At 32.2% G+C, this 22524-nt stretch overlaps 3 protein-coding genes and 1 non-coding gene across 18 annotated transcripts; 1 reads left to right on the top strand and 3 right to left on the bottom strand.

Annotated features, from left to right (window-relative positions):
* Positions 1 to 1456: 1456 nt before the first annotated feature.
* Positions 1457 to 5167, bottom strand: LOC107428376 (urease). Of its 13 annotated transcripts, none has more exons than XR_009635145.1 (7): positions 4834 to 5137; positions 4604 to 4739; positions 4117 to 4382; positions 3873 to 3978; positions 2137 to 3304; positions 1922 to 2002; positions 1457 to 1828 (listed from the first exon to the last, which is right to left on the bottom strand). XR_009635145.1 is itself a non-coding variant. In XM_060813452.1 (7 exons), exons 2-6 carry the CDS (start codon positions 4590 to 4592, stop codon positions 2251 to 2253), a joined length of 360 nt encoding a protein of 119 aa, XP_060669435.1. In that variant the 5' UTR covers positions 4593 to 4739; positions 4834 to 5167; the 3' UTR covers positions 1457 to 1828; positions 1922 to 2250. The 13 variants fall into 13 exon arrangements, 2 of the variants coding, with proteins under 2 accessions (XP_060669435.1, XP_060669434.1); XR_009635143.1 differs by having other exon boundaries at positions 4590 to 4739; positions 4834 to 5136; XR_009635148.1 differs by having other exon boundaries at positions 4323 to 4382; positions 4604 to 4712; positions 4834 to 5132.
* Positions 5168 to 11804: 6637 nt separating this feature from the next.
* Positions 11805 to 19293, bottom strand: LOC107428375 (urease). The gene is made up of 19 exons (XM_025078095.3): positions 18768 to 19293; positions 18350 to 18518; positions 18081 to 18154; positions 17855 to 17900; positions 17640 to 17745; positions 16871 to 17016; positions 16233 to 16343; positions 15876 to 16039; positions 15350 to 15728; positions 15156 to 15264; positions 14609 to 14748; positions 14309 to 14446; positions 14103 to 14194; positions 13812 to 13941; positions 13573 to 13731; positions 13171 to 13338; positions 12640 to 12774; positions 12375 to 12446; positions 11805 to 12296 (listed from the first exon to the last, which is right to left on the bottom strand). The coding sequence occupies exons 2-19, from the start codon at positions 18473 to 18475 to the stop codon at positions 12075 to 12077; spliced, it is 2517 nt and encodes an 838-aa protein (XP_024933863.1). The 5' UTR covers positions 18476 to 18518; positions 18768 to 19293; the 3' UTR covers positions 11805 to 12074.
* Positions 19294 to 19722: 429 nt separating this feature from the next.
* On the top strand, positions 19723 to 19840 carry LOC112493254 (U5 spliceosomal RNA). Its single transcript, XR_003057682.1, has one exon. It is a non-coding gene; the product is annotated as a U5 spliceosomal RNA (small nuclear RNA).
* A 74-nt stretch (positions 19841 to 19914) lies between these two features.
* LOC107428356 (adenylate kinase 4) lies at positions 19915 to 22205 on the bottom strand. 3 transcript variants are annotated; one of them, XM_048462568.2, is made up of 6 exons: positions 21846 to 22205; positions 21390 to 21546; positions 21133 to 21252; positions 20839 to 21006; positions 20616 to 20705; positions 19915 to 20346 (listed from the first exon to the last, which is right to left on the bottom strand). In XM_048462568.2, exons 2-6 carry the CDS (start codon positions 21540 to 21542, stop codon positions 20245 to 20247), a joined length of 633 nt encoding a protein of 210 aa, XP_048318525.1. In that variant the 5' UTR covers positions 21543 to 21546; positions 21846 to 22205; the 3' UTR covers positions 19915 to 20244. The 3 variants fall into 3 exon arrangements, with proteins under 3 accessions (XP_048318525.1, XP_048318527.1, XP_015894367.1); XM_048462570.2 differs by having other exon boundaries at positions 21850 to 22205; XM_016038881.4 differs by having other exon boundaries at positions 21390 to 21535; positions 21846 to 22195.
* Positions 22206 to 22524: the final 319 nt, after the last annotated feature.

The raw sequence follows: 22524 nt of genomic DNA, 5'->3' as shown, positions 1-22524 counted from the left end.
GTGCGCTCATTTAATAAAAGTAAATTATGCTCTTTATTGAATCTAAAAGTACAGATAATTTCCTCCTTAATACAGCAATGATGCAATGCTATATAAACCCTAGCATTTGTGAAAAGTGAAACCAATCAAGACAAAAATAATTGATGGACCGTTGTCTTGGTAATCATTTTCAGCTTTTGCAATCAAATTTTCTTTTGTTTTGCTTAGCATAATTCAATGTATTGAACGTGCATGCCTACCACTTTTTATCTTTGGTGGTTGTGTTTATCATTTTTGATAAAGATGCTTCACGTGCTTGTACAACTTCAACTCTAAAAATCCAAAATATTCTCACCCTTTTATCTATTCCTTTTGAAAAGTTGACATAAACATTTTGCAGATCTAAAACTAAATAAGATAAATACATAAAGAGAAAGAGAAAAAAATAAAAAATAAAAAATCATAGATGGGGAAGGTAGATGAAAACCTCCAAAATATAGCTTTAATTTTTTTAATTCAGAACTTGGTATTAGTTAATTGTTTCTTTTTTTTTTTTTTTGGTGAATAATTAATTGTTTTCTTTGAAGAGTCCATGTGAAGAGATATACCATCATGCTGTATATAATATACTAATTTTAAAGAACCAAGAAACAGTTTTGGTGTCAAACATAAAATCCTCCTTCTTTCTGATTTCTGCTGGTTTGGTTTGGGTACAATCACAATCAAGAAGTTTCAAGATGGGAGATCTAAAAGCAAAAAGCTATAGATTCTCTCAAATGGTGTGGTAAAGAAAGGACATGGAATATGGGCAAAGATATTAACCAGGCACTCAAAATGACCATCATTATCATTTCTGTGTCTCTCTATCTCTCTTTTTCTCAAAAGAATTGACATCAACCACAGGACCAATAATTTCAAACCTCAAACAATAATTTGACTCTAAATATTCTAATCCCACTCAGCATGTGAGAACCAGGTATGGATGCGGGTGGAAAACTGACAATTCCATGTCCCCACTTTGTATGTCTCTAGTCTCTGTTTTCTTATCCCTGGCTTTAAATAGAAAACTATTGATACTGTTTTTGCTATCCACTGCATTCACGACGTGCAGCATACAGATCACAAATACAAAGATTTTTTCAATATTTAAAAAAAAAAAAATTAATTTCTAGGATCACAATATTGGTTTGTCAAAGTTTTATTGAAACAGTATGAAGTAAATATTGAGAGCTTAAAAGAGGAAGTAATTCTTAGAGAGTGGAACAGTGGTGGCAGCAGCACAGGTAAGAACTTGAGCTTCATGTCAAGTTTGGTGAGGCTCATAACACTGCTCACTTCTCTTACTATCTTGTTCAGTCCATATGAGTCTTTTATTCCATTCCAAACAGATTTTTCTTTTCTTTTTTATATCGAAGTCAAACTCATGTTGAAATTTCTAAGGGTAATTCATATTCACTTTCAAGAGGAGGCATCCAAAAAAGAAATGACCCAGTTTATTTACAGACATTTTCTGATTTAAGAAGTTGGAATTAGCATCATAAACAGAGAGCATCTTCCCAATTTTTGCCTCTAATTTTTTTGACATACTATCACTTAAATTAAAATATTTAACCACCAGTCAATATTTCTGTATTCTGAACTAATCCATTTTCTCTTTATTCTTTGTGTACATGGATAAATATCTGTATATATGTCATAAGGACCTTTACAGCAGAAAGTATTTGCAGTTATGCAGCTCACCACTTGATATTGCTTCAGATACCATCTGAGGGCAGATGAAGTGTGCATGACAGTCTATAGCACCTGCAGTTATGATCTGTCCTTCCCCTGCAATTACCTCAGTGTTGACCTAATAGTAAAAAAGGGTTAGGCATTTATATGCCATTGACATGGCTGGCAATTATACATCCTACAGCTGCTGCATTGTGAGATAAGATTTTACCCCAGTGATCATAACATTGCAGAATGCTTCTCACGTGAAATTCTTGTGGGGAAAGCTGAATCTTTTCCGGTGACACCTTCACTGCGAAATCAGTTCTGAGGTTAGACATCTTCAAGCATGCTTAATCATCATGGTATAAGATGCCTACCCAATCACGCAAAGGAAATGTAACAGGAAAGAAATAAAAGAGATTGTCAGGGTAGAATGTTATACACCTCGCATTTTCTTTATGACCACAGCCTCTTGATTCTACGGCTTCCATGACTTCTCTGAATTTGGCATCATTGGACCATCGATCTCCAATGCCATTTCCTCCTCTGATCACTCTCTTACCTCCAATCTTTACAAGTGTGATTTTTTTTACAATCCCCAGGCTGGTAAAGCAAAAACTATGTTATATTGAAGTACTTGGACCTAGAGAAGATTAACAAACTTGTTAAACATGTCAGCGCATCACTATTTTGGTGAAGAATTGGCTCTTATTCCAAGAGGACAATATTATATATCCCAATGATTGTTCACCCAATGATTGTTCAAAGGCCTCACATCGTATGGCTGTTCCAGCTGCTATGTTGAGGCGCATGCCACATGCTTTCCATCGATCAAAAACCAAGAAGTGATTGACATCCATAAAGTGATAGTGACTACCAAACTGAAAATAATGCTACAAAATTATATTTTCACAAAAATTCTTTTGGAAAATAGCAAATGAGATGTCATAGGTTCAATTTATTAGATAGATTAGATATGTCAGTGTTTTCTGCACACTAACACACCAAATACATAAAATTGAAAGCCTCTCTTTATATGTTTAAGGTGAGAATATATATGTATATATAATGTATATATATATATATATATATATATATATATTTATTCATTTATTTATCGTAGAAAGTATTATTGACCATGTAATTTCAAGTTTTTTTATTTTACTAAATATCCAACGTTAAAGTTAGCAATGAATATTCTGCATCTTATGGAAATAATTAGGTTGAATGTGTATGGATGGATTCACCATTACGAAGAAGATGAGAATAATCTACATGACTGCCTCTGTCAGTCTCAATTACCAAAACAAATTCCAACTGTTGTCATTGATCTGTATCATAGGGTTCGGTGTTTTAAAGTTTTAATAAAGAATAAAAAGAAATTACTAAGTTGCAGCAGTAAGAAAACAACTGGATTACGAAAAAAAGGAAAAAAGAACAAGGAGAGAAAAGTTAATGACAAGGACCTGTAGCGGCCTATCTCCAGTGTTGACAACTCTGAGGATTATTGCTTTCCTTTCAGAATTAATAGCAATAGAATCTTTCCTCCCATATATCATATCACCAGTATTAATATTATCTTCAGCCCATGGAAACTTGTCAAGTGGAGGAACTGCAGATAATTTTCACTTTGTAATGCCATATGATACTTATCCATGATATGCCTTTGGAGTTCTCCAACTTTACATGTTAAAAATGAAGATGGACATCTACCAAGTTTCTGATGGTATCCAACATACTACAATGACTCAACCAAAACAAACATGTGATAGGAATTGAATGATTATTTTGACAGTTGAGTCATCCTATCTCATAATCTTTTTATGCACAAAGAGATTAGCTAGATCATTGTTGTCCAACGGTCAACAAATCTCTTTTATGAGCGAACCTTACTTCATGATAAATCATGTAGTTTGTAGTGTGTGAATATGAGGAAAGAAGGACCTTCATGAATTAAAAGATTTTAGTTTCAGATAGTATGTAGTTTAATCTGAAATTCATATAAAAAATATAAACAGAATGTGCAAAAGTCTTAATCCAGAAGCCTTAGATTGTATGATTTAATCTCTATATAATCTGCTTGCACAATCAAGAAAAATTAGAATTACACTTGTGGATTAGAGCCAGGGGTTGCCAAAAGAAACCAATTTGAATCTTTTCAATCGAAGTTAAGCCCTTACCAGGAAGGAAAGAACCGTGTAATACTGGCGCCAGATTTCCATATTCACTAGCAATTGCATCGTCGATGGTGATTAACTTAGTCCCATCAGGGAAGATCCCTTCAACCTACATTTAAAATTTACTTCTTTAAAATAACTGAAGCAAATGTCGTACCAGTCTATAAGTTGAATCGCTATAGCAATATATATTATGCTTCCAATACCTCTAATAGTAAAAATAATACAACCTCAATAAGATCAGTACCTGAACTGAATCCAAGGGATATGGAACAGCAGGAAGAACTTGCTACTGTTCTCATTTAATTTTAAATGCTTTTTCAAGTACAAATTCTGATTTTTATTGCCTTTACTCTTCCAAAATCCATCTCTCATCAGTCTTATGCAAACAACAGTCCAAATTGTTTGCATGAATGAAAATAAATTTTTTTTATGCATATTCCATAGCATTACCTTCCAACGAGTTGTTTCCCTAAGTCCATCAATTCTGCCACAGATCTGTCGCTCCAAAATCTACAACCCCAAAAAAAAAAAAAAAAAAAAAAAAAAAAAAAAAGAAAAAATGTTCTCCATCTCTAAGTCGTTTTATTAAGTTCATATCATTTACAAACATATTAAACTATATAATATCTGCTCATATTTACGATTATCAAATTTTTTTCAAGTATCAGCTAAAAAGGCTTGCTATCCTAAAGATATAGATCATGCAAAAATGGTTACCATGAATGAACAACCTGTGAGGCTATGAGTGCTGCAGCTTCAGTATAATTAAGCTTCAAACCTCGAGCAAGTCGCTTCTGTGCAAGATATCCAGCATTGTGCAAACCTTATTTCTCAACCTCTCTTAACCAAAATTGCCTATTTCAAAGCCTTGAAAACAACAAACGAAGAGAAAGAGCAAGAAAAAAAGAAAATCTTTATGAGTCAGGAACAAATGCATGTATGCAATTGTTTAAGGTAATACCTTTGGAAATCGCTATCTAGTATGAAACGGTGCTGTCCAATGCTAACAGACTAAGCTCTCTGTAACCTTGAGAGTCAACTTCATGAGCTAGTTGATTGATGCTGTAAAATGTTGCACTTTGAATTGTCTTCTTCTACTACTGCCGTTTATCTCTCTATCTCCTCAAATGCGCTTGTAATGTTTGTACATTTATTGAATTCTTTTTATAAAAATATTATTTTCCCATGAAACTGCTTACAGAAACCCAATGAAAAGCCTTTTTTTTCTTTTTTTTTAATGTAAATTCGAAAAAATTCTGGAAAGAGCATACTGTTTGGGTTGTGAATAAACAGTCCTTTGTCTAAAAGTAAAAGCAAAATGTGAAAAAAGGGGACCAACATGTGAAAAAGGAGCTTGGTTACGGTCCGGTCGTCTTTTTGTACGTTGGCAAATGATCCAATAGCGAGAAAACGCATGGGGAAGATAAATAAGGAAGAAAAAAAGGCAACCTGAATTTACAGATTTAGAAGGTCAATTTCAATGGGGCGGAAAGAAAAAAAATGTATTTTTTATTCCATAAATCATGATTAAGTAACAAAAAAAATCATAATATCATGCCTAAATGTTATTTTAGTAAAACTAGTTAGTAGAAAAATTTGTAACAAAAAATAAATAAAATATTGAATTGACAGTCTTTTGTCTAAAAAATAAAACCTACATGAGAAAAACATCTTGTGAAAAACATATTGTTTGGGGCTGTGAATAAACAGTTTTTCGTCTAAAAAATATAACCAACATGTGAAAAACATAATAACTCAAAACCAAAGTAAAATTATTCATTTGGTTCATCATAAAATTATTCATTTGGTTCATCATTTGGGTTAATCAAATTATTCATTTGGTTCATCATTTCGTTTTCTTTTGGTTCATCATTCGGGTTGATGAAAATTATTAATTGCAAAAGATTACTTTTCGTTTGGTTCATCACTGGGGGCTGATGAAAATTATTCATTGCAATTAATACGAAAACGAAAGCATCGACAACTGAATTTCAGCTTTTTAACATTGTAAATTTGAGAAAAAGTAATCGCGGCTAATATAGTCGTAAATCTAACCACAATTATTTTTATTTTTGGACTTATTGTAAAGAAATAAAGAAGCCGAAAAACCAGCTCAAATGTCTGGAGTTAGGCAATTTAGAAGGAATCTCATTTTTTATGATGAGAGAACCTTATGAACTTCAATGGTTACCTCCTTGAGAGGATATTACGCCTTTCTTAGCATAATAATCAATAACCTGCAGCTCAAAATCAGCAATGGCAAATTTAGTAACAGAATATGGCCAAGATCAAGCAAATATATCAAAAGTAATAAAGTGTAAATTTGTGAACACAGTGCATCGGGGCTATTAAAAACTTGAAAATGTACAAATTTGGTTGCTTGCTTTTCAAGCATCTCATCAAGCTGTAAATATGCAATCAATAAAGAAACATACGAGAGATCAGGTCAACTTGGTGCTGGAAAAGCCCCATGAAACAAAAACCTCAACGTAAAAAGCACATGTGATAAATCTTGAAGTTCAATTAAATTTTTGTATGAGTATATTAAAATGAAATGGTAATACTCACCTTATTCATGGCTTCTTTAGCCTTCATGCTTAGCAGCAACGTACAGATGCTCTTTGCATATCACCAGTGGCCAAGTGGCACAAGCATTAGTCCTCCTTATCATAATCCATGGGTGATTGTGTACCTTTCAACAGATCCAGGTGGGCATGCCATTCATCTAATGTAATTTACAATCAAATAATGCCTTTGGCCTCAAGCCTCAATCTACTGCATAGCTAATATTTGGGGTTCAAAATGATTGACACGCTGAAAGCACAGCGGATTCTCAAAGCCTTTGCTTCTGTACAAGATATGTCGGATTCATATTCAATTTTCTCCTAAAGTTACAGTTTCATATATAATAAAAGTTCCACAGTGAACAACAAATTGCCAATTAGGAAGAAATTATAGCCAAATCAAACACATCCTTGTATGATCATAATAATTGCCAAACTCTCTTATGCTATGAAGAGAAACCGAAAACACCAACGAGAATGAGAATGCGGTGGAGGAATTCGGTCATTTTGTCGACTAAGTATATGTCATCCAGTGCCACTGCAGTCTGCAGAGCTCCCCATTATCTCCCTTTCTCTCTTTGTGTCTCTACTGCTTCCCAGTCTCTGTCTGTGTGTGTGTGTTTTCGCCTCTTTACGTGCATTGGGTGTTCGTATAAATATGAAGTAGGGGTGGGCTCGGTTCGGTTCGGTTTTGTGAACTTTTTTAAACCGAACCGATCGGTTCGGTTTGGGTTGGGTACAAAACCGAACCGAATCGACCGTTACATTCAACCCAAACCGAACCGAACCGAATGAATATTTTTCGATTTGGGTTGGGTTCACGGGTTGGGCTTTCTGATGGGCTTCGGCCCAAATTTTTTTATTTTTGGTTTAGGCCGGTTTGGGCCTTATGATGAGCTTCACCAGCCAAATTTTTTTTATTTTTGGTTTGGGCCAGTTTGGACCTCATGATAGATTTCGGCCCAAATTTTTTTATTTTTACTATTTTGAGATATGGGTCGGTTCGATTTGGGTTGGGTAAATTTTTTACCCACCCGTAATCCGAACCGAAAACCACGGGTTCAATCCATATGTAACTGAACCGACCCGCTTAACAGTTAAAAACCAACCCAACCCAACCCAAATAGTTCGGTTCGGGCGGGTTGGTCGGTCCGAGTTGGGTTTTGCCCAGCCCTAATATGAAGAAAGACATGAATGGTGATGAATGGACTATTCACTATTCAGAGGCAGAGCTTCAAAAACCAACCACGGTGTGTTAGGTGTTGTATTTCGTGTTACTTCTGGTCCAAAGAGTTGTCTTGTACCTTTTTGCCCTTGTTTGTTATTTATTTATTTATTCTATATTTTTTTAGTAACTGTTTTTATTTTTTATTTTTATTTTTTTTTTCTCCCTATTTGATTCATATTTGGATGAGCTAGTTAAGATTCACGTCAATTAATTAAATCTTCCCCTCACTACAAAAACATAAATAAAGTTGCATCACCTTATCAGTATGCAAATATTACTGATTCTTCTTCCCTCATCTTCGTGATGATTTCCTGAAATTGGAAATCTAAATTACAGAAACCATCAAATATAAGCAATTTATTTTACAAGGTATCCAAATCCTAACCTAACCTGATCCACTGGTATTCTAACTCTTACTATTTGTTCTAGTGGCAAAGAAAAAATGGGATCATAGATTAACTTTCATTATAAGTTGCTATCCGAGCACCATAATAGAGAAATCTAGGATCTGTTTGACTACTTAATTTTAAAACAGTTTTTTGTTCTGTAAAATAGAAAACTGTTTTCAAAACAAAAAATTACTTATTTGGCCATTAATTTTCCAAAATAGTTCTAAAAAACAGTAAAATAATATTTTCATCTGTTTTGAAAATAATAAAATACATATTATTTTAATTTTTTTCTTCATCATTTTTCTATCTTATAAAGACAAAGTTGTAGAGAGAAAATTGTAGAAAAAACATTACTTTAATTCTTTGGAATATCCTAGAAAGAGAAATTTGTAAAGAGAGAAAAATAAAATATTATGCATTGATAAATATATCGAATTAAATTTTTTTATTCTCTTATTTTATCTTTCTCATTTTTTTTAAAAAAAATTTAATAAAACAATTTAAAAAAATAGCTATTTCTCTTTTTATTTTTTAATCCTTTATAAGTTATATCAATTATTTTTTATTATCATTTTTTTATTTTCTTTTCCTTAGTTATATACCTACTAGTTTTTAATTTTTTTTTTATTTTACTTCTTTTATCAGTTTTTTTTGGGCAAATATTTTTTATATCAATTATTTATTTTGCTATTTTGTTTTTTTTTTTTTACTTATTTTCCCTTTTTTCCTTATCAAATATTCTCTCTCTCTCTCTCTCTCTCTTTTCTATTTTGTTCTTTTTCCTAATTTTCTATTTTTCCTTTATTCCATTATTTTTTTTTCTTATTTTCCATTTCTATTAGATTTTTTTTTTATTTTTCAAATTTTACTTTTTCTTTTTCATTGTTTTTTTGTTTTTCTATAAGTTATTCTTTTTTTTTTCTTATCTCTATTTTTTATTTCCCCTTATTTTCCATTGTATTTATTTTTTTCCTTTTTATTGTTTATTTTTGTTTTTACCCTTCTTCTGCAACAGTGTCAAGAAGGTCTAAACATGTGGCTTGATTATGTTGGTAACAAATAAAAGTTAGTAGTTTTATTATTATGCTAATATTAAATTTTATGGATGTTTAAAGTTGGAAATATTATATTAGACTTTTAGAATTTAATTTTTTAATTAATGCAAAATCTCAAATCCCAATAATTATTTTATTTATGTATACACATGAATTTATTTGCTTGAAACTCACATTAAAGAATTAATAACATATATTGTATAATATCAATAATGTTTAAAAATTAATTAATAAAAAATAATTAACTGATAACGTGGAACAACTGTTAGTCATATAAAGAATGGAAAAACGTAACTCTAAAAAGCCAACTATAAATTAATGAAAAATTTAATATATATAATAAAAAAAAGCCATTATCTCCTCTCAAGTTTCAAACAGTTTTCATTTTTATTTCATATTATTTCATTCACACCTCTTAAAATAATTTCATCTACATCCCTTATAATAGTCCCAGTTGTAATTTTCAAATCTGAAAGGGTAAATTGAAATTAATGCAAATCTGTAAGTTTACATGAAATATTCTCAAAAAAATATATAGCTATAAATATTATATATAATGTTAATCAATTAATAATAATTAAAAAAAACTCAACAAAAAATAAATGTTATATTATATTTTGATATATATTTTATATATATATATTATTCATTAATATGTGAATGCATTAATATATATATATATATATATAAATAAATATTATAGCTATATATTATATATAAGGTCCCTTGTATGTAAAAATAAAAAAAAAAGTAGAAAAAAATGAAAACATTTTTTTTTTAAATTTAAAAATTGTTTAGCCAAACATGTTTTCTATTATTTTAGTTTTGAAAATTGTTTTCAAGTATTAATGGCCAAACACTCATCGTTTTCATTAAACAGTAGAAACAGTTTTCTATTTTCTGTTTTTAAAACATTATTTTCAAAATAGAGAATAGAAAACTATTTTCTGCTGTTTAATGAAAACGAAAAGCTTTTGGCCATTAATACATGAAAACAATTTTCAAAACTAAAAAAACAGAAAACATATTTGGCTAAATAACTTTTAAATTTTTAAAAAAAAAATTCATTTTTTTCTATTTTTTTTTAACATACAAGGAATCTTATATATAATATATAGCTATAATATTTATATTTATATATATATATATATATTAATGTATTTACATATTAATGAATAATATATATAAAATATAACATTTATTTACTGTTGATTTTTTTTTAATTATTATTAATTGATTAACATTATATATAATATTTATAGCTATATATTTTTTTGAGAATATTTCATGTAAACTCACAGGTTTGCATTAATTTCAATTTAGCCTTTCAGATTTTGAAAATTACAATTGGGACTATTATAAGGGATGTAGATGAAATTATTTTGAAGGGTGTGAATGAAATAATAGGAAATAAAAATGAAAACTGTTTGAAATTTGAGAGGAGATAATGGTAATTTTTTTATTATATATATTTAATTTGTCATTGATTTATAGTTGGCTTTTAGAGCTATGCGTTTCCACTTTTTGTATGACTAACCGTTGTTCCACGTTATTAGTAAATTATCTTTTCATTAATTAATTTTTAAACCTTATTGATATTATACAATATATGCTTTTAATTCTTTAATGTGAGTTTCAAGCAAATAATTATAGGGACTTGGGATTTTGCATTAATTAAATAATTAAATTCTACACGTCTAACATAATATTTTCAACTATAAACATCCATAAAATCTTATATTAGCATAATAATAAAACTACTAACTTTTATATGTTACCAACATAGTTAAACTACATGTTTAAATCTTTTTGACACTGTTGTAGAGGAAAAGGAAAAAAATAAATACAATGGGAAATATGGAGAAATAAAAAATAGAGATAAGGGAAAAAAAAAAGAATAACTTATAGAAAAACAAAAAAACAATAAAAAAAGTAAAAATTAAAAAATAAAAAAAAATGATAGAAATGGAAAATAAGAAAAAAATAATGGAATAAAGGAAAAATGAAAAATTAGGAAAAAGAACAAAATAGAAAAGAGAAAGAGAGAGAATATTTGATAAGGAAAAAAAAACAAAATAGCAAAATAAATAATTGATATAAAAAATATTTGCCCCAAAAAAAACTGATAAAATAAGTAAGATAAAAGAAATAAAAAACTAGTAGGTATATAACGAAGGAAAAAAAAATAAAAAATAATAATAAAAAATAATTAATATAACTTATAAAGGATTAAAAAATAAAAAAAAGAATAGTTATTTTTTTAAGTTGTTCTATTAAATTTTTTTTTTAAAAAAATGAGGAAGATATAATAAAAGAATAAAAAAATTTAATTGGATACATTTATCAAGGCATAATATTCTATCTTTCTCTCTCTACAAATTTCTTTCTCTAGGATATTCCAAAAAATTAAAGTAATATTTTTTCTCTATAATTTTCTCTCTGTAAGAAAGAGAAACGATGAAAAAAAAATAAAATAATATATATTTTATTATTTTCAAAATAGGTGAAAATATCATTTTATTGTTTTCCAATTTTTTTTTTTTCATTTGTTTTCTAGAATTGTTTTTAAAAATTAATGTTAAACAAGTAATCTTTTATTTTGAAAATAGTTTTCTATTTTACACAGATGGCCAAACACCAAACAGTCCATAGATTCTCTAAAATGATGTCGCAAAGGAAGGTCACGGAAGATGGGCAAAGATATAACTTGCACTCAAAATGATCATCATTATTATCTCTCTCTTTTTCGTACAAATTGTATGCTCCGTGGTCTCTATTTCTCTTATCCCCTGACTTATAGAAAGAACTATAGATATTGTTTTAGCTATCTACTGCATTCACCACGTGCAGCATACAGATCACAAGTACAAAGATTTTTTTTTTCAATTTTTTAATTATTTTCAAGGATCACCAATTGGTTTGTCACAGTTTTATAGAAATAGTATGAAGTAAGTTTTGAGAGCTTAAAAGAGGAAGTAATTCTTAGAGAGGGGAACAGTGGTGGCAGCAGCACAGGTAAGAACCTCACCATCTGCTGTAACCGTATATGCCTCGGGGTCGACCGTGATGTTTGGAAGCGCATCGTTGAGCTTCATGTCAAGTTTGGTGAGGCTCCTAACATTGCTCACTTCTCTTACCATCTTGTGCAGTCCGTATAAGTCTTTCACTCCATTCTCCATTGCAGCCTGTTCGTGAAAAAGAAAATTAACTCTTATGAATGTTTGATGCATGTGTGCGTGAGTGAGAGAGAGTGTGATGCATACCCTGCTGACAAATGCAATAGAATGAGAACTACCGGCTTTGCCAAATGCTCCAAACATTGGTCTCATCATAACCTGCAGAAGGAATATAATGTCATTAATCTTGGTATTCTGGACTATTTCAGAAACTTCTTGTGCAGTCACTTTCCATTTGTGAAGTGAAATAAATGCCCGGGGCCTCAATATAAATGCTTGTTAACCAGCTAAGCACCCTTGGATGTATAAGATTGAGAAAATTAAAATTAAATGTAAAGAAGAAAAACCTAACTGGTTCAGGTGTAGGGATGCTTGCATTTGGATCACCCATATTAGCCCAAGCAATTACGCCACCTTTAATGACCATTTCTGGTTTTGCCCCAAAAAATGATGGTTTCCATAGAACAAGATCAGCCAACTTTCCCACCTGCAGGCGAAACTCACAAGATGGAAGTTAGACTCTCAACTTTATTTTCATTAATCACAACCTTGTAACTACATTGTCCGACAGAGGTTGATGAATCCCATAAACCAGTAAACTAAAGTGTAAAAAAATGCAAACTGCATCTAAATGCAAAAATGAGACTGATATCAAATAATTTTGACCACTTGGATATCTACAGTGGATTACTTTGTTGTATAGAATGATTTATGGAATCCATAATATAGCATGCACATGCAATATGCAGATATGATTAGCTATCCATGAAAGAACAATCCATAGAATTCCAAATATATACAACTTGATACATAAAATTGTTCAATTGTGTTACAGCTCAGAAAGTAAAAAGAATATGATAAATAGGAGCTAAAAGTAGCACACCTCAACCGAACCAACATACTGAGAAAGCCCATTAGCTATCGCTGGATTTATAGTGTACTTGGCAATGTATCTTTTGATTCGAAAGTTATCATTGAGCGATCCACTAGGGCCAATAGACCCTCTTTGTGACTTCATTTTGTGGGCAGTTTGCCAAGTTCTGCTTATCACCTGATAAAATAAATAAATAATATATATGAAATATCCTTAGCTCAGAAGTATATGGTCTCTCAATTATAAGTTGCAATTATGTTCTTATAGTTGAGTTGCCTTTTTATTATCAATAGTTATAAATAGGAACTACCTTTAAAGTTATTGAATATTGTAAAGGTTATGAATTATCATGTAAAGAGTTTTATATTTCAGTTAAAAGATTTCTGAGAAAAGGAAAGAAGAATTAAAAACCTCTCCAATTCGACCCATAGCTTGTGAATCAGAAGATATAATGCTAATTGCTCCCATATCATGCAAAATATCTTCTGCAGCAATTGTTTCGGCCCTTATCCTTGATTCAGCAAACTGTACATCTTCTGGAATGTTCTTGTCAAGGTGATGGCAGACCATCTGTGTGAATCAGAACAAAATTGAGTGAATTGCAATTCCATAGTGCATGCTGTTTTAATATTTTCTATATCTTCTCATACCAACATGTCAAGATGCTCATCTACAGTATTGTAGGTGAAAGGCCGTGTTGGATTCGTTGATGAAGGTAGGACATTCTTCACACCACATACTTTGATGATATCTGGAGCATGGCCTCCCCCTGCACCTTCACTGTCCAAAAGGATACCAAGGGCAGGCATCAGAAAACTGAAATAGCTGAAAAGTGAAAAAACCTAGGAAATGTAGAATATAAAACCAACAGAGCAGACATCAAGCTGTGGCCAATATCTTGTGGAAGCAAATGTGAAGTTAACATAGTCTGCTACTTATACCTATGATAAGTATGGATGGTTCTTCCTTTAAAAGCAGCAATTGTTTGTTCCACAAATCCAGATTCATTCAAGGTGTCTGTATGGATATTAACCTGACAAATTAAAAATCATTAAGAAAATCTGATTATAGCCGATATATATAAATTTGAAATTGAAATTCACTAAAAAGTTCCCAGGAATCTAAAATAAGACAAAAAATGCAGTACCTGGATGTCATGTTGTTCTGCAACAGTCAAACATTCATCTATTGCAACAGGGGTAGTTCCCCAGTCCTCATGAAGCTTCAATCCCATTGCCCCAGCTTTGACTATTTCATGTAGCTCTATAGATGTGGAACTGTTACCCTAAAGTAAAAAAGAGGTATGACAAGGAGAAAATATATATATGTAGACACAGAGAGAGAGAGAGAGAGAGAGAGAGATTGAGGATTTAGTCTGTTCTATAAATATGAGTAGGCAAAGGGACAATACGGAGGAATTTAAAAAGGCATGAACAATTAAACACACCTTCCCTGTAAAACCAAAATTTAGAGGCAGGTCATCAGTTGATTGCAGCATAAGTTTCATTTGTGATGGCGCTGGTGTACAAGTTGTTGCACGAGTTCCATCGGCAGGTCCTGTTCCACCTCCTACTAGTGTTGTGATGCCTGCCAATGGAATTTTTGGAAAATAGAGTCAGTAAAAATAATGTCCCAGAGCATTTCAAACAGATATTTCTTTTCTTTTATATCTAAGTCAAACACATGTTAAAATTTCTAAAAGTAAATCATATTCATTTTCAAGAAGAGGCATACAGCAAAGGAATAAGCCAATTTATTCACAAACATCTTCTGATTTAAGAAAGTGGCATTAGCATAATAAACAGAAAGCAACTTCCCAATTTTTCCCTACAATTATTTGACATGCTATCGCTTAAAATATTTAACCTCCTGCCAATATTTCTGTATTCTGAGCTAATTCATTTACTATTTATTCTCTGTGTACATGGATAAATATCTGTACATATGTCATAAGCACCATTACAGCAAAAAGTATTTGCAGTTATGCAGCTTACCACTTGATATTGCTTCAAATGCCAACTGAGGGCAAATGAAGTGTACATGACAGTCTATAGCCCCTGCAGTTACTATCATTCCTTCCCCGGCAATTACCTCAGTGTTGACCTAATAGTGAAAAATGGTTAAGCATATGCCATTGACATGGTTGGCAATTATACATCTTACAGCTGCATTGTGAGAAAAGATTTACCCCGATGATCATATTAGAAAAAACACCATCCATGATATCTGGATTGCCAGCTTTCCCAATGGAAGCAATACGACCATCTTTGATACCGATATCTGCTTTAATAATTCCGCTATAATCAATGATCACAGCATTAGTTATAACAGTATCCAGAGAGCCAGTTGGTGGATGTCCACAAGACTGGCCCATCCCATCTCTTATAACTTTGCCACCTCCAAATACACTTTCATCACCATATACAGCAAAATCGCTTTCTATTTCAGCATACAAGTTAGTATCACCAAGAAGAATTTTGTCACCAGTTGTGGGACCATACATTGTAGCATATTTTTCACGAGAAATTTTTGTGGTGAAAGCTGATTCTATTCCAGTAACACCTTCACTGCGAAATCAATTCTGAGGTTAGACATCTTCAGGTATGCTTAATCATCATGGTAGAAGAAATAAAACAAAGTGTTTACCCAATCACACAAAGGAAATGTTAACAGGAAAGAAATAAAACAAAGTGTCAGGGTAGAATGTTATACACCTAGCATTTTCTTCTTCTTTATTTCCAAAGCCTCTTGATTTTACAGCTTCCATGACTTCTTTGAATTTGGCATCATCAACTGGACCATCTGCAATGCCATTTCCTCCTCTGATCACTCTGTTACCTCCAATCTTTACAAGTGTGACTTTTTTACAATCCCCAGGCTGGCAAAGCAAAAACTATGTTATATTGAAGTACTTGGACCTAGAGAAGATTAACAAAAAGGCTAAACATGTCAGCACATCACTATTTTAGTGAAGAATTAGCTCTTATTCCAAGAGGATAATATCATATATCCCAATGATAGTTCAAAGGCCTCACATCAAAACAAAAACATATGAAGGTAAAAAATACAACCTCGAATCGTGTGGCTGTGCCAGCTGCTATGTTGAGGCGCATGCCATATGCTTTCCATCGATCAAAAACCAAGGAGGGATTGACCTCAATAAAGTGATAGTGGCTACCAACCTGAAAATAATGCTATACAATTATATTTTAAGAAAAATTCTTTCAGAAAAGAGCAAATGAGGTGTCATGAGTTCAATTTATAAGAGAGATTAGATATGTCAGTGTTCTCTCCACACACACCAAATCTATAAAATCAAAATCCCCCTTATTTGAGTAAGTGTGAGAATATATATATATATATATATATGTGTGTGTGTGTGTGTGTGTGTGTATTTATCTTAGAAAATATTATTGACCATGTAATTGCAAGTTTTTTTAGTTCACTAAATATCCAACGTCAAAGTGAAAAATGAATATTCTGCATCTTATTAAATGTGTATGGACACCATTACAAAGAAAATGAGAGCTAAAAATCAACCTGACTGCCTCTGTCAGTCTCTATTACCAAAACAAATACCAACTGTCGTTGTTTACCTGTCTTATAGGGTTCAGTATTTTAAAGTTTTAATAAAGAATAAAAAGAAAAAATACTAAGTTGCAAACAAAAAGGAAAAAAGAACAAGGAGTGCAAAGTTAATGACAGGGACCTGTATCGGCCTATCTCCAGTGTTGACAACTCTGAGGATCACTGCTTTCCTTCCAGAATTAATAGCAATAGGATCACTACTCCCATAGATTATATCACCAGGATTAATATTATCTACAACCCATGGAAACTTCTCAAGTGGAGGAACTGCAAAATAATTTTCACTCAGTAATGCTATATGATACTGATTGATGCTACGACTTTGGAGTTCTCCTCCAATTTTACATGTTTAAAGTGAAGATGCATAATCTACTTAGTTTCTGATGGTATTAAACATACTACAGGTGCCTGAAGAATTTGCAGTTACTACACTGAGCTTGACAGTGCAAATAGGTGGGAGTTGAGACAACTCAACCAAAACAACCACGTGATAGGAATTGAATGATTAATTTTACAGTCGAGTTATCCTAACCTTTCTATGCACAAACAGTTGGTAGATCATTGTTCAACTGTCAAGAAATCTTTTTAATGGGTGAACCTTACTTCACAATAAATCATGTAGTTCATAGTGTGCAAATATAAGGAAAGAAGAACCTTCATAAATTAAAAAAATTTAGTTTCAGATTCCACATAGCTTAATCTGAAAGTCATACTAAAAATTTAAACAGAATGTACAAAACTCTGAATCCAGAAGCCTTAGATTGTATAATTAAATCTCTATGTAAGCTGCTTGGACAATCAAGAAAAATTGGAACTACATTGGTAGACTAGAGCCAGGGGTTGCCCAAAGAAACCAATTTGAATCTTTTCAATACAAGTTAGGCCCTTACCTGGAAGAAAAGAACCATGTAAAGCTAGCTCCAGATTTCCATTTTCACTAGCAATGGCATCATGGATGGTGATTAACTTAGTCCCATCAGGGAAGGTCCCTTCAACCTAAATTTAAATTTACTTCTTTAAAATAATTGAAGCAAAACGTCATACCAGGGGTATAATTTGAACTGCTATAGCAGTATAAATAATACAATCTCAACAAGATCAGTACCTGAACTGAATCCAAGAGATATGGAACAGCAGGAAGAACTTGCCTCCTGTTCAAAAAGAGAAGACAATATTTAATTTTAAATGCTTTTTAGATCCAAATTCTGATTTCTATTGCCTTTGCTGATTCAAAAATCCATCTCTCATCAGTCTTATGCAAACCAAAATATTTGCGGAAGTAAATATATATATATTTTTAAATTTTTTTTTTTCACATTTCACAGCATTACCTTCCAAGGAGTTGTTTCCCTAAGTCCATCAATTCTGCCACAGATCTGTCTCCATCACGAACAAACTCCAAAATCTTACACCCAAAAAGAAAAAAAATGTTTTTCATTATTAAATCATTTCATAAAGTTTAATATCATTTACAAACATATGAAACTATTTAACATTTGCTCATAACTACAATTATCAAAATTATTTTCAAGTATCAGCCAAAAAGGCTTGCTATCCTAAAGATATAGATTATGCAAAATGATTGTCATGAACGAACAACCTGTGAGGCTATGAGTGCTGCAGCTTCAGTATGATTGAGCTTCAAACCTCGAGCAAGTCGCTTCTGTGCAAGATATCCAGCATTGTGCAAACCTAATTTCTCAACCTCCCTTGGCGTCAATTTCATTCTACTCTTCTCACTCTCAACCAAAATTGCCTATTTTCAAAGCCTTGAAAACAACAAACAAAGGGAAAGAGCAAGAAATTATCTTTTATGGTCAGGAACAAAAATGGTTGCAATTAAGTGACTAAATAAAAAAGCGAACTTATATCAATTTCAGATTGAAATTCGCAAAAATAAACGTTTCTGTTGTCTGTGAAGTAAAAACAGATATAAGTTGAGGATTAGAGTGTAACTTTGATTGAATTAAGAGCCGAGATGTGACAGAGAATCAAAGATACAAGGCTTAAGTTAATACCTTTGGAAATCGCTGTCTAGTATGAAACCGTGCTGTCCTTTGCTAACAGACTGAGCTCTACAGCCTTGAGAGTCAACTTCATGGGTTTGTTGATTGATGCTGCAAAATGCTTGTATTTTGCATTGTCGTCGTCTTATTTCTACAGTTTTTCTCTTTCCTCAAATGCGCTTGAACTGTTTGTACTTTCTAAATTCTTATTTATAAAATAATATATTTTTTTTTTCTCATGAAATTTTTTCTCATGAAACTGCTTATGAACAAACATACACGACTGTATAAAGAACCATATAATATTTAAATTTGAAAAATTTTCATGTAAGACAGAATTAAAGAGGTCAAAAATTCAAACATTTTTACTAGAGAACATAGAAGTAGAGGTAATGAAAAGGTTGTGAGGGAAAAAAAAAAAAAATGTCATCTGGGAATAATATCCTTTTTGGGTTTTTAATAATCAGTATTTGTCTAAAAATAAAACCAGCATTTTTAGACTTCCAATTCCTCTTCCATTTATCATTTATGACGAAGATCAGAAAAGTAAGAAATATCTTATATTTGTGATAATTTTAACCAAATTGTTGTGCCATGAGACAAAACCATGTATTACGTAAGGTCACTAACAAACCCAATACGAAAGAACAAGCAGACTTGGGGATTCTTTTGATTAAATTATGTTTATATATAATAATAATAATAATATAAGGTCTCCAATGAGGAGCCAATATTATGCTTTGCTCAATCACCATTTCAGAATTTTAGTGTTTAAAAAAAAAAAAAAAAAAAAAAAGGGGACGAATAGCCTGGTTTGAATTGGGTTTATAATATTTTAATGTTATTAGGTTGGTTCGGGCTTCAACGTTTATCATTTACGTTCCAAAGTCCCACATCGCTTGCTTCTAAGAACCGAGGTTTTCCGGACTTGTATAATTGAGAGCAGCGAAAACTTATCAAACCACGCAGCCACGCGGTGAGCACAGAGCGAACTATTCTTTCGCCTTTTACTAAAGAATACCGTGTGCTCGCCGCAGATAGTGGCATACGGTAATTTTTGGAGGGCTCTTTTCCTTTGGAAGAGGGTCCACACAAAGCTAGTCCCAGTGTTTCTGTCTTGATTTTTGTTTTTTGGATGAGTTTTTATTTGTAGGTGGGGTGGATCAAAATTGTTTATTGCAATTGGTACACCAATGAGAACATCAGAATTTGGATTTCTCTTCGACTTTGTAAATTGTTAGAAAGTCTAGAGGGAAAATCAAAGGTGGATGAAAATTGTTTATTGCAATTGTTACAAAAATGAAAACATCAGAATTTGGATTTCATCTCGTCAACCTTGTAAATTGTTGGAAAGTCTAGAGGGAAAATCAAAGATAAGACCAGTCCAGTCCAGTGTGGGCAACGCAAAAGGATCTCATTTTCTACGAATAGAGGGAAAATCAAAGATAAGACCAGTCCAATGTAGGCAACTCAAAAGTGATCTCATTTTTTACGAAGAAAGAACCTTATGAACTTCAATGGTTACCTCCTTAGGAGGTTTCTCTGCATGCAATTGGGATATTACACCTTTATTTGCATAATAATCAATAACCTGCAGCTCAAAATCAGCAATGGGAAATTTAGTAGAATATGGCAAAGATCAAGCAAACACATCAAAAGCAATGAGTGTAAATTTGTGAACACAGAGCATCAGGGCTATTAAAAATTTGAAAATGCACAAAGTTTTAGATATTGAAAGAAATACTACAAGACGGTCTTCACCATGAAAATATTTATGAAATTCTAAACATTAGTATGTTTCAGCAATGAAGTTAACTAAAAAGAAAAACATAGTATCTCAAACCAAAGAATGAAGCATACCGGCTGAGTTTGCTTGTGAAATGCCTCCAGCCTTGACTTAAGAACTTCTGCAGTATCATCTTTTCGTTGAATCAGAGGCTCTCCGGTGACCTTTCATTTAGTAACCCAAAAAAGGAAAATAAGAATTCCTAATAGCAGAACTCTAACAACAGGATAAAAATTTTATTGCTATTTACAAAATGATGAAGAAGAGGGATAAAAAAACTAATACCAATATACATACATCATCAACACCAGCGACTTTGGGGGGTGCAAATTTGGTGTGGTAGGATCTACCACTTGAAGGGTGTATCCATCGACCTGTGATCCTCTCTTCCAGTATTGAATCTTCAATTGCAAAGTTGAGCACCTTGTCAATTTTGGTTCCTTGCTTTTCAAGCATCTCATCAAGCTTACAATATCCAATCAAACAAGAAAACTAAGAGAGGTCAACTTGGATGCTGGAAAGTGGACTTAATAAGCATAGAAACTTGGTTGGTTAGACATTACATGACAAAAGAAAAGAGAAATGAACAACCTTTTTGGCTTGAACTACGGTCCTTGGAAAACCATCCAAAATGAAACCTTTTTGGCATGAGGGCTTCTTTATTGCTTCATCAATGATTCCAACCACCAAATCATCAGATACAAGTTCTCCCTGCCAATTTGCCAAACCCAATTTAATATTTTAATCACCAAAAACAAGCAGCCCATGAAACTAAGCCTCAAAGTAAAGTGACAAAACTTGAAGTTCAATGAAAAATTTATATGAAGAAATGAAATGGGAATAGTTACCTTATTCATGGCTTCTTTAGCCTTAATGCCAAGAGGGGTTTCAGCAGCAACAGCAGCTCTTAGCATATCACCAGTGGCCAAGTGGCACAAGCAGTAGTCCTCCTTTATAATGGGTGATTGTGTACCTTTTCCAGATCCCGGTGGGCCTGCCATTCATCTAATGTAATTAAGAATCAAATAAAGCCTTTGGCTTAAGCCTCAAAATGTATAACAGGTGATTTTGGTTCAAAATTTTTTGGCATATCAAAACCTTTGCTTCTGTATAAGATAAGTTGAATGGAACATTGTCCAAATTCAGTTTCCTTCTAAAATTATAGTTTCATGTATAATAAACTCCACAGTGAACAACAAATTGCCAATCAGGAAGAAAGACAACCAAATCAAACACATCCATATATGATCAAAATAAAGAAGCAAATTGCCACTCTTATCCCATGAAATAAAAAACGAAAATACCAACGAGAATGAGACGTTTCTCGGGCTTTGAGGAGCACTTGAAGCGGCGGAGGAGTTCGCTCATTATGTCGACGGAGGATATGTCGTCCAGTGCCACTGCTGAGCTCCCCATTATCCCCCTCTTTCAGTTTCTACTACTTCCCAGTCTTCGTGTGTGTGTGTGTTTTTGGCGCTCTTTACGTGCAATGGGTGTTTGTATAAATAGCAAGAAGGACTGGAAATGGTGATGAATGGACTATTCTCTATTCAGAGGCAGTGCTCAAAACCAACCATGGTGTTAGGTGTTGCATCTCATGGTAGTTCTGGTCTAAAGAGTTGTTGTACCTTTTCGCTTCGCTTTGGGTTGGTTGGTGATTTGGTGGCACGTATATATTTATTTATTTATTTATTTGTTCTCACATTTTTAGTAATAAGTTTTTTTATGTTTGATAAGAATCGACTTAAATTTAAAAAGCTATGTGAAGATTAAAAGAAATAATGTAAAATCAATTCCTGTTCAACATTAAATATGAAAATTTCTAATTTAAGTAGGAAAATCTTTTTTTAGCTTTAAATTTATGTTTGAAAAGTAATTTGCTACCATTTTTTTTACCATAATTTTCTCTATGTTAAGAAGTCATTGAGAGCATATACTACTTGACTGTTATTTGGAAGAACCCAGCATCAAGTTCTTGAAAAG

The sequence above is a fragment of the Ziziphus jujuba genome, chromosome 12 (genome assembly GCF_031755915.1).
Source record: "Ziziphus jujuba cultivar Dongzao chromosome 12, ASM3175591v1".
Taxonomy (NCBI): Eukaryota; Viridiplantae; Streptophyta; class Magnoliopsida; order Rosales; family Rhamnaceae; genus Ziziphus; species Ziziphus jujuba.
This window is presented reverse-complemented; position numbering and strand designations above follow the sequence as displayed.